General features: G+C 33.9%; 1 protein-coding gene across 1 annotated transcript in view; it reads right to left on the reverse strand.

Annotated features, from left to right (window-relative positions):
• Positions 1–16050, reverse strand: part of ADAMTS6 (ADAM metallopeptidase with thrombospondin type 1 motif 6) — a 313716-nt gene that overhangs the window by 138621 nt on the left and 159045 nt on the right. Inside the window, exons 9-10 of the mRNA XM_070056759.1 lie at positions 13718–13864; positions 3704–3845 (exon numbers count right to left, since the gene is read on the reverse strand). Of these exons, the coding sequence (XP_069912860.1) occupies positions 3704–3845; positions 13718–13864 (289 nt within the window). The remainder of the gene's footprint in view (positions 1–3703; positions 3846–13717; positions 13865–16050) is intronic.

The raw sequence follows: 16050 nt of genomic DNA on the forward strand, positions 1-16050 counted from the left end.
CATTATTTCTATTGGAAATTAGGAACATTAGGAAAATAAATAAAAATAGATATGCAAGGATAATAGTAGAAAATAGTTGTCTCCAGAAAAATATCCATGTAACTTCTGAAATGTAACTAACATGTTTATTAATGTACCAGCTTAATAAGAATTCAGGCAAGATTTTTCATGACTTATAATCACTGGTAACCCAGCGATGACTACATGATGACCAAAAGAGGTGAAAAACTGATCACTGCAATACTTATGGATCATTTGACAGTTTTCTAGACTATATGACATCATTAGAGACCTGCTAGTTGAAAAAGGAATGAGTTCATGATTCTTCAACAGTTTCCTGAAAGACCACAGTGTGGTAAGTATACAGCAGAGGTGTTTAGTATTGATCTCGGCAGGCCATATTCAGACTATCCACATATTTCTACCTTCACCTGTCACCAGAAGCATAGTTTGCTTATCTGACTGAACTATCATCTTAAAGCCATTATTGCTTTCTTTTGAAAAAAATATTTATTTATTTGAAAGAGAGAGAGAGAGAGAGAATGAATAAATCTTCGATCTGCTGGTTCACTCCTCAAATGGCTGCAATGGACAGGACTGGGTGAGACTAAAGCCAGAAGCCAGGAGCTCCATCCAGGTCTCCTACATGGATGCAGGGGCCCAAGTACCTGGGCCATCTTCCACTGCCTTCGCAGGTGCATTAGCAAGGAGCTGGATCAGAAATTGAGCAGCCAGAACTCGAACTGGTATCCAGGTGGGGTGCTGGCAGCACAGGCAGTAGTTCAAATGGCTAATCCAGGCCCACCACTATTGCTTTCTAAAGCTATTTAGAATTGTTTAAAATCTTAAGCATTCACCAGATAAACCATAGTATAGTTTTGGGTGCTATCAATTATGTAAACCCATTTCTTCAGGCATAAGTTTAGCAAGTATCAGTGATTACAAAGAATCTATTATGATTCAAGAAATTTTATTAGTAATATATATTACTTTTTAAAAATAGAATTTTTATATATTACACAAATCTAGGGAAACCACCATTTTGCATCAAACCAGAGTGAAAAGGATTCATGATAAAATATATGAAATTGTATAGGTTTGTAAGATGCTACTGTCTTTCCCAACATCTTCCAATTTTCTATTATGACTATCAAAGAAGTTATTAAAAACAGGACCCATGAAGAATCTAAAAGCAGAATGTGAGGAACATAAACTGAAAATACATAATTTCATAATTATTACTTATTTCATTTTGAATCAAACAATCTGAAATGAATGAGATAGACACAGTGAGGACAATCAAGTCAATTTTTAAAAGGTATGTATGTATTTATTTATTTACTTATGTATTTATTTATTTATTTATTTATTTCAGAGGCAGAAAGAGTGACAGAGAGATAGAGAGACAAAGAAACAGAGAGGAAGAGCTCCTGTCTTCTATCTTCTGGTTCATTTCCCAAATGTTCACAATAGCTGGAGCTGGTACAGGCCAAAGCCAGGAGCCTGGAACTCAGTGCAAGTCTCCTGCCTGGGTAGGAGGAACCCAACCACTTGATTCCATTGCCTGCTGTCTCTCACAGTGCACATTAGCAGGAAACAGGAAATAAGAACAGAACCAGGACTTGAACCCAGTCACTCAGATACCTCTAAGTGTACCTCCTAAGTGGTAACTTTACTTAAATGCCAAGTGCCTGACCCCATTTTTAAATTAATTTATTCATGAAAGATTAAAAAATCTGTTCAGAGATCAGAACTGATCATCTAAATTATCTAATATGAAAACATATAGGTGGAATTTAAATCCAATTTTCAATAGAAAATTAAAATGTAGATTAACTATTTTACTTGTGAAGAAAGAAATGAGCGACACATAGATAAAAATAATCTAAAAAAATCCCTAATGTCATTTGATCATGAATTCTAATTTACTAACCAATAAGTATATACAAAGGCTGTGATTAAAGTCTGACTTATTTACACACGAAGGGTAGAACAATCTAAGGATAAAGGAAACTGGAACCATACAGAAAAACAGAAGACCCTTACAATAATCAAACACCAAAGTTGTATTGAAAGTTCAACCAAGAAGTCCTTTAAAAATCACTTATTTTGTACTAGACCCAAGAAGAATAATTAGTATAGGACAGTGATGTATTGCTTAGTCTGAACTACTTTAAAACTTAATTCTTGGGGCCAGCACTGTGGTGCAGTGGGATAAGCTACTGCCTGCAACTCTGGCATCCCATATGGGCGCTAGTTTGAGTCCTGGCTGCTCTACTTCTGATGTAGCTCCCTTCTAAAGTGCATAGGAAAGCATCAGAATATGGCCCAAGTGCTTGGGACCCTGCAGTCACATGGGAGACTGTGATGAAACTTCTGGATCCTGGCTTTGGTCTGGCTCAGCCCTGGTCTTTGGAACCATTTGGGAAGTAAGCCAGCGGATGGAAGACTTCTCTCTCTCTGCCTCTGCCTCTCCCTCTCTGTAACTCTGTCTCTCAAATTAATAAATCCTTTTTAAAGAAAATTTATTTCTTTAAAAAAATTTATTTGATTCATTTGAGAGGCAGAGTGACAGATACAAAGAAGGAGAGACAGAGAGAGAGAGGTGTTCCATCCGCTGGTTCACTCTCCAGATGGCTGTAATGGTTGGAGCTGGGCCGATCCAAAGCCAGGAGCTTCTTCTGAGTCTCCCATGAGGGTGCAGGGACTCAAGCACTTGGGCTATTTTCACTGCTTTCCCTGACCGTTGGCAAGGAGCTGGATCAGAAGTAGAGCAGCCAGAACTGGAACCGGAGCCCATATGGGATGCCAGCAGGGCAGGTGGAGGCTTAAACTACTATGCCACAGCACTCAACTCTACCAAAAATTATTTTTATTGACATTACTTTTAAAAAGGATTTAAAAAATTATTTACACGAAAATAGGAACCAGGCCTTAATTTAAAGTTATTTTTGCATGTTTTTTGGCAAACAATTTGACATTTTAAAATCCATTTTTTGATTTGACATGCTTATTCTATGTTTCTACTATGAACATGTCCTATACCAGACCTGAAATATTTCTCTATGAAATTTTATACATTTTCTGGTATTGGCCCTTTAATTTTTTAAGGCAGATATAAAGAGTAAATTATGATGCCTACCTTTTTGTTGTTGTTGTTGTGGTTTGTTTTTTTTTTTTTTCCAGAGCAATTTTCCTTGTTTCACTACTTGAGCTAATGTCATCTTGTTCCTGCTTGGTTATCATGTTGGAATGTGGGCAGTGGATGAAGCAACTTGAAATGACTCAGTTCTAGCTAGTATGAATTAAAGTAAAGGCACCTAGCCAACTTAAAAATGCCCTTTAGCTCAAAGCTAAGACTACCAGAAAAGAGGATTTGGGGAGGGCTTTTAAATCCACAACACTTCACAAGACAAAATAATGTGGCATCATAAACTCAAAACTTAAAGAATAAATACCTTAGAAGTTATTAAAATCCTACTGCATCTTTTCATAAGAAATTTGAAATTTGTTTATTTTAGAACTACTCAAGCATTTACAAATAGGTATTATACAAATGACATCAGAAATACATATTTAAAAAGCCATATTTAAATTAATAATGTTACTGGATATAAATTACTTTCATAATAATTCCATCTTAACATTTGTGTCATGAAAGAACATATAAAAATGGCTAAACAAAAGGATGAAGACTTCTTACCCCATATTTACATTGGCGGGATGTTGCTCCATACTGGAAACGACATTGCTCATCAGCATCATACACCTGACCTGGAGCCACAGCTGGATAAAGAAAGTCACGCTTGGGAGGCTCATTATCAAGGCAAGTACCACGGCCTGAACTGTTCAACATAAAGGATCAAAGGAAATTAGGTACTCTATGGACTGTTTCAGTCACAATTATGAAACCATGTGTTGAGCTCTTTATTTTAATAACTTGATGCATGAAAACAATACATTCTACCAGGAAATAATCACATGGGAAATAGAATAGCTTTATTGAAACCTGAATAAGAGCTCCAGATTTTTAACACCAAAAACACAATAAAAGCATCTCAGATAATAATGTGAAAATGTCATGTTGGCCTTTAAAAGATTGATTTAAATTAATTTCTGAAGGAAAACAGAACTTCATATTGCTCTAAACGTCTTTTTTTTCCATTGAAAATATAACCACATCTGGTAGTAAAATTAAAAACATGAAATGTGGAAAGTTTTTTAAAAAATTGTGGTTGTAATTCTTAAAGACCTAATTTATATGCTTCCACCTTGGGCAGAACAATAGATGCTGTGGTAAGACATGTCCATAGGTTCTTGAAGTATTTCACTAAAAAATAGGCTGAAAGACAGATGAGGCCAAGATCCAAAATCCTCCTCTCAAGTATATTAGAAGTGTTTAGTCTCTTAAAAATTTCATATTTCATCTAGGGTCATCAGAATTGGAAAAGAGAATGTTCTCCTCTCTATAATTTCTGCTTTTCAAAGTACGCCTGCACTCAAACATAATATTTTAATTCACTGGAACAAATAACATGAAGATCGCCAAAAGCCAGACAGAATACCTTAGTTTAAAGAGTTTTAAACTTTGCTAAATATAATTGTTCATTTTTATTTAGTCAGTGTGCATAAAATAGGACATATGCTTTTTTACTTTCATTTCACATGTGAGTAAGTTAGAATTTTTAAAGAATTCCTATGCCAACATTTAAAAATTTTTTCCAACATTCCTGTTCATTGTGCCAGCACTTGCGTTTTTTTTTTTCCAAATGTTTTCCATCCACTTTGCCAAAGGAAAATAATTTCACAAGTAGAAGTTCTTCAACTGTTATTTAGGAAAGTACAGCTTTTCATTTATAGGTAGGTAAGAAAGAACGATGTGTAAGAGTAGGCTTTATACTCACTTAAAAGTTTCTCATATTCTTAAAATGGAAAAGCTAAGGTATCATAGAAAAATGTATATTTGCATATCCAATAATCAATACCTTTTAAAAATTGAACCATTCTATTGCTAAGGTGATATAGATTCAAAGACCAAAGGGATAGAAGACTCTTTGGTATCCTTTTTCTTTTCATTTACATTCTTCTTAATTTTTTAATCAATAAAATATATTTAGATGAAATATAAACATGGTACTTACAGAAAAATGTAATTAATGGCTATTACAGTTGTCACTTCAGAAAGCTATCCAGTTTTTGTAACAGAATTTCTAAATTTCTTTTTATTTTACTTTTAGAAATTGACATGATAATCAGCAAGAAAATCTGTTTCTAGATGAAATTTTTAAATAGTGAGGCCTGGGGCTGGCATTGTGGCACAGCAGGTTAAGCTGCTGCTTGCAACCTGGCATCCCATATGAAATGACAGTTTGTGGTCTGGCTGCTCCACTTCAAATCCAGCTTCCTGCTAATGTGCCTGGGAAGACAGCAGATGGCCCAACTAAAGGAGACCCAGATGGAGTTCCTAGCTCCTGGTTTCTGCCTGGTCTTGACATGGATGTTACAGCCATTTAGGGAGTAAACAAGTCTCTCTCTCTCTTTCTCTCTCCCTCCCTTTCCTCCCTCCCGTCTCTTCTCTTTTCTTTGTATCTGCCTTTTAAAGAAATAAATAATGGGGCCAGTGGCTGTGGCCTAGTGGGTAAAGCTGCCGCCTGCAGTGCCATCATCCCATATGGGCACCAGTTCAAGTCCCGGATGCTCTTCTTCCAATCCAGCTCTCTGCTATGGCCTGTAAAAGCAGCAGAAGATGGCCCAAGTCCTTAGGCCCCTGCACCCACATGGGAGACCAGAAGAAACTCCTGGCTCCTGGCTTCAGATTGCTGCCGCTCTAGCCGTTGTGGCCATTTGGGGAGTGAACTGGCAGATGGAAGACCTCCCTCTCTCTGCCTCTCCTCCTCTCTCTGTGTAACTCTGACTTTCAAATAAATAAAATAAATCTTAAAAAAAAGAAATAATTGAATCTTTAAAAATAAGTAAATAGTAAAGACTTTTTATGTGATTATATGTAATCTTTGGGCAAATATAATTCTAGTAAATCAGAAATTATATATTAAGGTTAACAACAAAGAGATTATATTTGAATAGTATAAAGGAAAAAGAACTATTTTGATAATATAGATCATTTGTGAGATGACTGAATTAGTAGTTTAATTTCTCAATTTTCCTTCTAAAATACCAGTTTCTCCTCTATCTATAATAAAGTTAAAATATCCTTATGGAAGGAATTAAGTATGCAATAAAAACAAAAAAAGTTAAATACCACTACAAATCAACATAAAATATAAAATTGTATACTTAAGTACTTAAGTACAGTATCCTATTGGCAAAAAATATTTAACAACAGCATTACCAAAAAACTAAAGGATATATTTACCTAAGTAGTTTGTCAACTCAGAATCTTTTTAAAATGATAATATATATTTAAAAAAAAATTGGTTGGCGCCGTGGCTCACTAGGCTAATCCTCCGCCTGCAGCGCCGGTACTCCAGGTTCTAGTCCTGGTTGGGGCACCGGTTCTGTCCTGGTTGCTCCCCTTCCAGTCCAGCTCTCTGCTGTGGCCCGGGAGGGCAGTGGAGGATGGCCCAAGTGTTTGAGCCCTGCACCCTCATGGGAGACCAGGAGGAGGCACCTGGCTCCTGGCTTCGGATTGGCGCAGTGTGCTGGCCGTAGCGGCCATTTGGGGAGTGAACGGAAGGAAGACCTTTCTCTCTGTCTCTTTCTCTTTCACTATCTAACTGCCTGTCCAAAAAAAAAAAAAAAAAAAAAAAAAAAAAAAAAAAAAAATATAATATCAAATTAGTTCTAGGAATACAGAAAATTAACCTAAACACTTAAAGGAAGAATTATGTAGACCCCAGAGAATTTAGAATAGATATAATTGGGACCAGTGTTGTGGCATTGTGGGTAAAGCCACCAGTTGTGATGCCAGCATCCCATATGGGCACCAGTTCTAGTCCCAACTGTTCCACTTCTGATCCAGCTCCCTGCTAATGTGCTTGGGGAAGCAGCAGAAGATGGCCCAACTGCTTGGGCCCCTGCACCTACATGGGAGCTTCTGGCTCCTGGCTTCTATGGGCCCAGCTTCAGCCGTTGTAGCCATTTGGGGAGTGAATGAGTGGACAGAGATGTCTCTCTCTCTCTCTGTGTGTGTGTGTGTGTGTGTGTGTGTGTGTGTCTTTCTCTCTGTCTCTGTAACTCTGCCTTTCCAATAAAAAAAAAATAAATCTTTTTTAAAAAAAGAATAGACATAATAAGGAGAAAATTATGTTAAATTGAAAATTGGCTTAACTAAGGAGGAAGCAAGAATAATTATATTCTTATTTCAAGATATTAATGGTCTTCTAATCATGGTTCATATTCTTTAAAACATACTGAATCCAGGGCCTGGCATTGTAGAGTAGCACATTAAGCCAGTGATGCCAGCAACACATATGGGCAATGGTTCTAGTCCTGGTTGCTCCACTTCCCATCCAGTTCCCTGCTAATGCACCTAGGAATAGCTGAAGATAGCCTGAGTACTTGGGTCCTCGCACCCACATGGAAGACCTAAATGACGCTCTGGCTCCTGGCTTTGGCTTGGCCCAACCCTGGCTGGTGTGGCCATTTGGAGAGTGAGCCAGCAGATGGAAGATCTTTCTCTCTGCCTCTCTTTCTCTAAAACTCATTCAGATAAATGAATAAACAAACTATATATATGTATGTATGCATATATATATATATATATATATATGGAATCTGGGGACCACTGCAAAGCCCTTCAGACAACCAGAATACCATGCATTTGAGGGCACCTGTTGCCCAAACCCTTCTGAAAAAGTTCATTACATCAGTATATTTTTATTTAAGTTCTTTAGATTCACCCACTGCTTTGTGCTAATATGGTCTAATTAAATAGCTCCACAATTCTTGTTTTCCTTTTCCAGTATATTTCTGCAGAAGAATAAAACATCATGTGAAATAAAATATAGAAGACAGCCATCTGGATCTATTACAAGGAACCTGTATTTAGGAATATCACATCAACAAACCAACAAAGGCCTTTTGAAATGAGTTTGGCTATATTTATGCAAATTAACAAGGCCTTCTAGTTAAGTTCTTGCAATTCTTATCTGAAGGTTAAAAAACAAAAATGCTCTTTGTATAATATAACAAAAATTTATCTGTAGATTTATCTGTAGATTTTAATTATTATTAATTAATTAACCCTTAGAAAATAATAACCCTGGATATTTTCATGTCTTTTAGTCACCAATTACCATAATGAAACATCTCAGATATAGGTACAAAAGATAGAGGACATGATCAGAGAGGTGCAGACTTAACCCTGGAAGTATTTTCATTATTATTATTATTATTATCTTATTGCTAAGAAAATTCCCAAGTGCTTAACTCCAATTACAGTTTTCATTTTCCTTCCCAGAGATCACTACTACTCTGGTGCTTTATAATAATAATTCCCTTTTTTTCCTTATAATTTTATGCCCCAATTATTCAACTGCCTGGTTTTAGACTTTTTATAAAAGGAATCCTGATGTAGGCTTTCTTTTGTGACTTTTTTTAGCTCTAGTATTATAAATGTGAGATCTGTCTATGGTCATGTACATAACTGTAGCCTGCTAACTTTTATTGTCCTTTAATATTCTACTTAAATTATACCACAATTACTTATGCATTCTTCCATTGATAAACATTTGCATTATTTCTAATTTCTGGCAATTGCAAATTATACTGATTTAAATGTTTTTGTACATGTTTCCTGGTGCAAATGTGTAAATGTTTTCTTGCCATAAAATATTAAATGTGTGCTATTGTTTTATACTTTGTAATTGTCTTATTTTTAACAAAATAGAAATTATAGGGAATTTTTATTTAATCTATGGTTCTAGCTAATTGGCATATAGCCATATAATTCTTATGATATTAAACCTAGTATTATTTTTGCTATTGTCAAAATAATAATAGAAGTGATATTATATTAATCTTCTTGAATTTTGTCATCGATTATCACTTTTAAACATAATTGTTTTATGCCTTGGTGTCATATACAAATTTTTCCGCCCAGAAAAAATAAACTTCACACATTAATAAACTAAATAGTAAAATACTGTTAGTCACCATTTATGGGATACTATTAAAAGTTACTATTGTTAGGTAAAGATAGACTTTTCCTGAGTAAAACTGTATATACAAAAAGTAAAAATGTGATTATTTTCCTAGCAGCATATATTTCACAACTAAAAACCCAAGCCCAGTTAATTCTACAGCAATATAATTATTGAATACACAAACTAATTTGTGCTTCTAAGACAGAAAAAAATATGTATTAGTTTAAGTATATGCTTCTTCCTTGATTATGAAATTCATAGTACATAAAATGGTATTTACATTTCCAGAAATCTTTGCAGCATAATGAGAAAGTCATATTTTGTATATTCTATTTCTACTTTAGAGTGGTCTTATTTACATAGTGTACTCCAGGTTTAGCTAGCAGAATTGCGTGAGGAATACTCCTAGTAGTCATTTTAGGTTTCCTTTCACTAAAACAATTATACTATATAGTATAAATCTTAAGTCTACAGCATAATGGGCCAGTCTGAAAACTAAATTTCCTATATGACTCTGTATATATCTTAACAACAACAACAGCAAGCTAACAATCACATGTCCTAGTTTTTTTTTTTTCCCATAAAGTTATGCGGACACACATAAACTAAAGAACAATGAATCAGGCAGATACCATCTATATGGCTAGTCAAGAGTCTTACCTATTACATTCTCACAAGCTACGTTACCATAAAACTTACAATGTTTTACCTAAGTTTAAAGTATAACAATACAATAATCCATTTAGATAAATGTAAGCCTAAATGTATTATCCTAAGTCACATCTTTTTCTCTCAGTATAACTGGAGAACTTGAAAACAAATGAAATTGAGGCTTCCAAGATACAAATATTGTATGGATAGTAGTTTGCACTTTATATCTGTCATATGTAATTATGACTTAACAAAAACAATGGTTAGAGCAAGGTTCCCAAAACATGTGAGACAAACGGAAGGTGCAGAGACCTGTTTTGCCAAGCTGTTTCTTGGAATCCACATTTTTAAAAGGTCTCCCATCTATAAAGATTGTTTTCCATCTAATAGATTAATGTTGACCTTCAAAGTAATTACTATAGAGAAAATATGAGTGCCTTGGTCATCTTGTCTATCTTATATCCCTTCTTTTGCCGCTCTACTCTCATCTTCTTCACATTCAACCATAACACTGACTCTCTTAATGTGTTCAGCTCCTACCCTTTCTATAAAAATGGCTAGGTACTTTGGATTTAATTTGGAACTGCAGGAAATTTTGCTATGGGCCTTTGACAGTTCAATTTAACAGACTTTAATTTAAGTAATGCAAAAGTTGATTCATAGATCTCCTATAATTGTTGAAAACTATATGAAAATACTCCATACTATCTTTAAGTAGTGGAGAATGTAATGAAAACTGGGCTAAATTAGTTCTGGCTGCCTTTCACTGCCTGGTAAATTAGCCCATAGTCATCGAAGAGTATGAGCTATAATACCAGGTTCATTTTTCTCTATTTTTCTAAATAAATAAGTAAGTCCCGCAGGCAGATAGGAAGAACACTACCTGCAAAGCCGTCGTCGGAAAACATCAGAAGCTGGCATAACACGTCCATTTTAACGGAAATGGGTTCTTTATTATTTAATCAGGACGGCTTCTGGGCGATTCATGAACCACTTATTGAATCACCGAGTTAAAGAAATCTGAAAAAAAATATTGGGAGTTGGTAAACACCATCTCCTGAATGATCAATAGCACCTAGGGTTTCAGAATGACACCAGAGACTATATTCTATTGGCACTCAAAGGCCACGGAATTGTTTTCAGTTGACCATAGTGTGAATCCCTATAAATCATAGAAAGCTCATTGTTAAAATCCACCATAATCTTTGGCTTATACAGTCACTAAGTGGAGAAAGGTATGCATTTTGTTGGCTGGGCTGCAGTTCCTAAACAATTCATCTTTCAAGGTTTCTTTTTCTTGAGAAGAGAAGCTAAAATAAAATGTTATAAACCTTTTTGAGCCAACTATAAAACATAAATGTAACCTCATCCCTGATCAAAATATCATTGAATTTTTAAAAATATCATGCATGGCTGTTAAAGCAATTAAGTTCACTGCCTTAATAAAAAAGAAAAAAGAAACTCAAGAAAGTTACTGTTATGTCTTTGTGCTCCAGTGAACTGACCTTTATAAAGGTCCTGGAGTTTAAAACCCTTTATTACTTGGTCATATTATAATCAGAATTGTTTAGTTTATTATCAAAGTAAGGAGAAAAAGCCAACTTTTCTCCGAGCCTCTGCTCATTGTCTTTCATATTTATCTTCACTAATGGTCTTAATTTTGTGTGCATTCACAAGAGAAATAACTTTTACAAAATACCAGATAAATAAGCCTATTAGAATTGCATTGACACTAATCATACTTACACACACAAAATGCCAAGAAGCAATAAAAATTAAATACTGCTGTTAATTATTTTAATTAATTCAATGGAACATTTCAATGCAATTAGTAACAATTTATATCTCTCTCAACTGCATTTTACCAACAATTTAGGAATTCCCCTTTGGAGTATCTTAAAAGCCTTAATATGGTTTAATCTAGAAAGGATTTGGCAAGAGGCCAATTTTGGTCCTTGTAGTAAGTATACAGATATGGTCTAGCAAATGAGCTGTGCAATGGTCAATGGGATGGAAACAAGATATAAGAAAAAAGAAAACAATACTTTTAAAAAATAAGAGAAAGGCAAGCATCAAAAAGGTTTAAAAATCCAGAACATGTTGAACAGTTTGTCTTTTGATGATAGTAAGATTTCATTATAAAAATATGAGCCAACTTAAAGGAGAAATTCCAGATTTGGCTTGATTTCTGGGGAGAGCAGATATTCAACACTGTTTAAAATTCAGGCAAATTATTTCATTAAAATCATCTTAGAAAATATTACTGATGCTTTCCATTAAAACCACCAAAAGATGTCAAACAAATTCTCTGCAGTCTATTTTTATAGAATTTAATACAGCTTTGGCACTGGGCAAACACAGTGTTATAATTATCTATCACTAAGATTAAAATTTGTTAGGATATATATTATATGATTATTATGAAGAGCTACTTTCTAAAATGAATCGCTAAATTTTCAATTTTATTATTATATTTATTTAAAAAGATCCCATTTGAAATATTTATCTTTAGGTTTTTTGAGTAAAGCTCTGTACTAGGTAATTTCAAAATATCTTATTTGAGGCTTTTAAAAATACATGATTCTGGGGCTGGTTATGGCACAGAGAATTAAGGTGCTGCCTGTGATGCCAGCATCTCTTATTGGAGCACAGGTTCAAATACTAGCTATTCCACTTCTGATCCAGCTCCCTGACAATGCACCTGGGAAAGCAGTGGAAGATGGCTGTCACCCATGTGGGAAACTCAGATGGAGTTCTAGGCTTCTGGCTTCAGTCTTGATTAACTCCAGCCAGTTGCAGCCATTTGAGTAGTGAACCAGTGGGTAGAAGATCCTCTCTCTATTTCTGTCACTCTGCTTTCCAAATAAATTAAAATTATTATTAGTTATTAGTAGATGTAAAGGAAAATTTTAATGAATAATATTATCCTATATAATGTATCTGAATTTTAAAAACTTTACAACATAATCCTATTAATATAAACTTTGAAAAAGCCAATTGTTAAAAAGAATTTCCATTGTTCTATGTATCACTTTTTCAGAATAACGTCTTAACCAAGAAAATAAGGCCACAAAACAGTTAAAGTAACTGTAGAGCAACAGAGCAATGAAACCTTGATACTATTTAAAATAGTAACATTTGCCAATTAATGAATGTTTTATCAAGTGTTTTATATACATCATAGCATCATACAAAATTTTACACAAACCACCTGATGATGTACATATTATGACTTAAACTCAGGTAACAAATTAGCACACTGAAAATCAGAAAAGTTATGTAACATGTCCAAGGTCACACAGAAAGTTATACCCAAGCCTAACAATTTCCAAAGTCCAATGCTGAAGCCCTAATCAGGTGAAATGGAAGAGTATCTCCTTTTCTCAACATAATTATATTTGGGATAATTCATATTCTTCCCATTCAGATAACCAAACTCTTGAAATATAAAGGACAGGAAAAGAAGTTCCCTAACTGTAGAAGAGATGGGTCATTTAATAAATCCTTTTCTGAAAGTGTTCAATACCTGGGTGTTTGTTGTTGTTGTTGTTGTTGTTTGGTACTGTTAGATAAAATTGCATTTCTATAACACTCTGTTTTTTAAACTGACAAAATAAAATTTATAATAACTGAATTAATTTTGGCCTTAGTGCTACTAAATCATATATATAGAAATTCTTTCTAAAATTGATTTCAATTGATTGAACAATTCTAATTACTCATATCATCAGCCTCACTTACGTCCTTGCTACACCTCTTCTCATCTATTCAATAAGATCTATTTGAGTATGAAGGGAAAATTTTGCCATAAGGATATATTAAAACATTTGGGAAACAGCCAGATACCTCACTGGGTCCTATAAAAGTTCCTCATTATGCAAAGTTTGAAGCACTACATAGTAGGCTTCTACCAATGGATTACTTCTGGAACAATTTATCATCACTCTCCAGAGATTACTTACTCTAGAAAGCTGGTGATATAGTCTCTACTGCAGGCAGACCAGGAAAAAGGATTGGTATTTGCAGTAATATGAGCTGCCATAAGTTTTGCTGCTTCATGACCTTTTGTCCCACAAGAATTTCCAATTCCATCATGGTTCATACCAAAACTGTTTTAATGAGAAACATAAAAGACAGAAATAAGAAAAAAATAAAGCAATCTATACCATATTCTTTATTTCCTTATCCAATCATTTATTAGTTTTATCAACATTTGCCTTCCGTTAAGATAGACAGATCCTCTTAAAAAATGTAAGACTGTGGTTAAAGAGACTAATGAATAATTTAATTATACAATATATGTGTAATTCTATTTAAATTTGCCATATATGCTCACATGTTATCACACATGATTACATCTTTTCTTGAGCAATAAAGGAAATATAGAATATTAATCCTCACTTTAACAATTAGCAAAGATAAATGACCTGCTAAAGATCACACAGTAAGTGTTGAAAATGATAGAATCTGCCTTTTAACAAAGGACTATTCTTCTTACCTTCCTATGCCCTTCTGGAAAGGGAGTTATAAAAATATTGTTATAATCCACTGAATTCTAGTTTATAGGGCAAACACGTAAGTCCTTTTACTTACTAATACTGATAAAGGAGCATTAAATACATGCAGTTTTCAATTCCTTACTTTCATCAAATTCACATGAAGTGATCCAATTAACAGCTATTAAAGTCATTTTTGATACAATCACCATGTTTTAATTTATTTGAGAGGCAGGCGAAAGAGAGAAAAAGAGAGAGATTGAGAGAGAGAGAGAGAGAGAGAGAGGCCAAGCTGAAGCCAGGAGCTGAGAGCTCATACAGGTCTCCCACATTGGTGGAAGGGAAACAATTGTACTATTACTCATTGTCTTCCAGAATCTGCATTAGTAGGAAATCGGAATCATGAATGAAGGCAAGTACTGAACTCAGGCACTGCAATGTAGGATGTGGATGCCATATGCTCCACGCTAGACACCAACCCCACTATGGTTATATTTTGACAAATAATTCAAAAGAGTTCAAAGAATTGAGTGATATTTCTATAATAAACTCCTTAAATCCATGTCTACTCATTTATATAACAAATTTCCTCAGTAGTCATATCTATAGAAACAAAATATAAAAATAAAATACATGCTGAAATCTTGCCTCATTCTAGCAATATTCTAGCAATATAGAAATAAATGCAGTAGTTGGAAAAAATATATCTAAATAAAAATACATTTTCTGCAAACACTTTACTTTTACATTTATTTGTCATAAAGACAAGGAAATGGAAAAGCCAATTATTTGATTTGATCATTTGTACTGTATGTATGCATTGGAATATTGCAATATATTCCATAAAAATGTACAAGTATTATTATTACATTAACACGAAAACTTTAAAATAATAAAATTTATAATGTGTATATGTTCTTCCAATTATCACTAATAATTATTGTAATATAGTGAATGTTCATTTCAGAAAATTTATGAACACAGGTTATGATTTTTATTATAATTTCAATTTACAAATGTTTTGTTGTAGAAATATATAACAATACTTTTACAGATACATCTATATTTAAAGTACATTAGGATATATACTAAGATAAAATAATGCAATGGAATGAGCATATTGAGTCAAAAGAAGAAAATAAGGATGTAAATTTTGACTATCGAAGAACCAGTTCAGATCTGCTGCAGAAGATAGTTAACTAACATTGACACAAAGTGAAATGGAAGTTTACACTTGACATTCTTGACATCAGCTTCAAAAAGATCTCTCTAATTGGCAGATTAGGTCTTTTACAAAATATACTGTTAAATATATTTCTTTAAAAAAAAAAAAAAGATTCCCTCCTGGATATACTGTAACACCCAAGAGTTTGATACGAGATGTGAAACTCATTAGAGATCAGAGAAAATAAAATAAGATGCCACTTTAAAAACAATTACACTTGTAAAAATTAGAATGTTAGCGGAGACTAAATGTTGGCACTGGTGTAGAGAATCAGCGATCCTTGTGCATCACAGATGTTCTAAGAGCTATTCAGCATTACTTACTTAAGTTAAATGGGTAAATACAATATGACCCAGCAATCCAATTCTTGGATATGTATTTAAGAAACACTCTCAAAGGGAATATTAATAAGAATGCTTATGGCAGAATTACTTTTAACAGTAAGAAGTTAAAGCAACCTAGGTGTCTGTCACTGGAGAATGAATAAATAAACTTTGGCAGATGTATATTACAGAACACTAAGAACTCAGAAAGAACAAATAAGATTGATATCTACACATAATTACAATGAATC

The sequence above is a fragment of the Oryctolagus cuniculus genome, chromosome 14 (genome assembly GCF_964237555.1).
Source record: "Oryctolagus cuniculus chromosome 14, mOryCun1.1, whole genome shotgun sequence".
In the NCBI taxonomy this organism is placed as follows: domain Eukaryota; kingdom Metazoa; phylum Chordata; class Mammalia; order Lagomorpha; family Leporidae; genus Oryctolagus; species Oryctolagus cuniculus.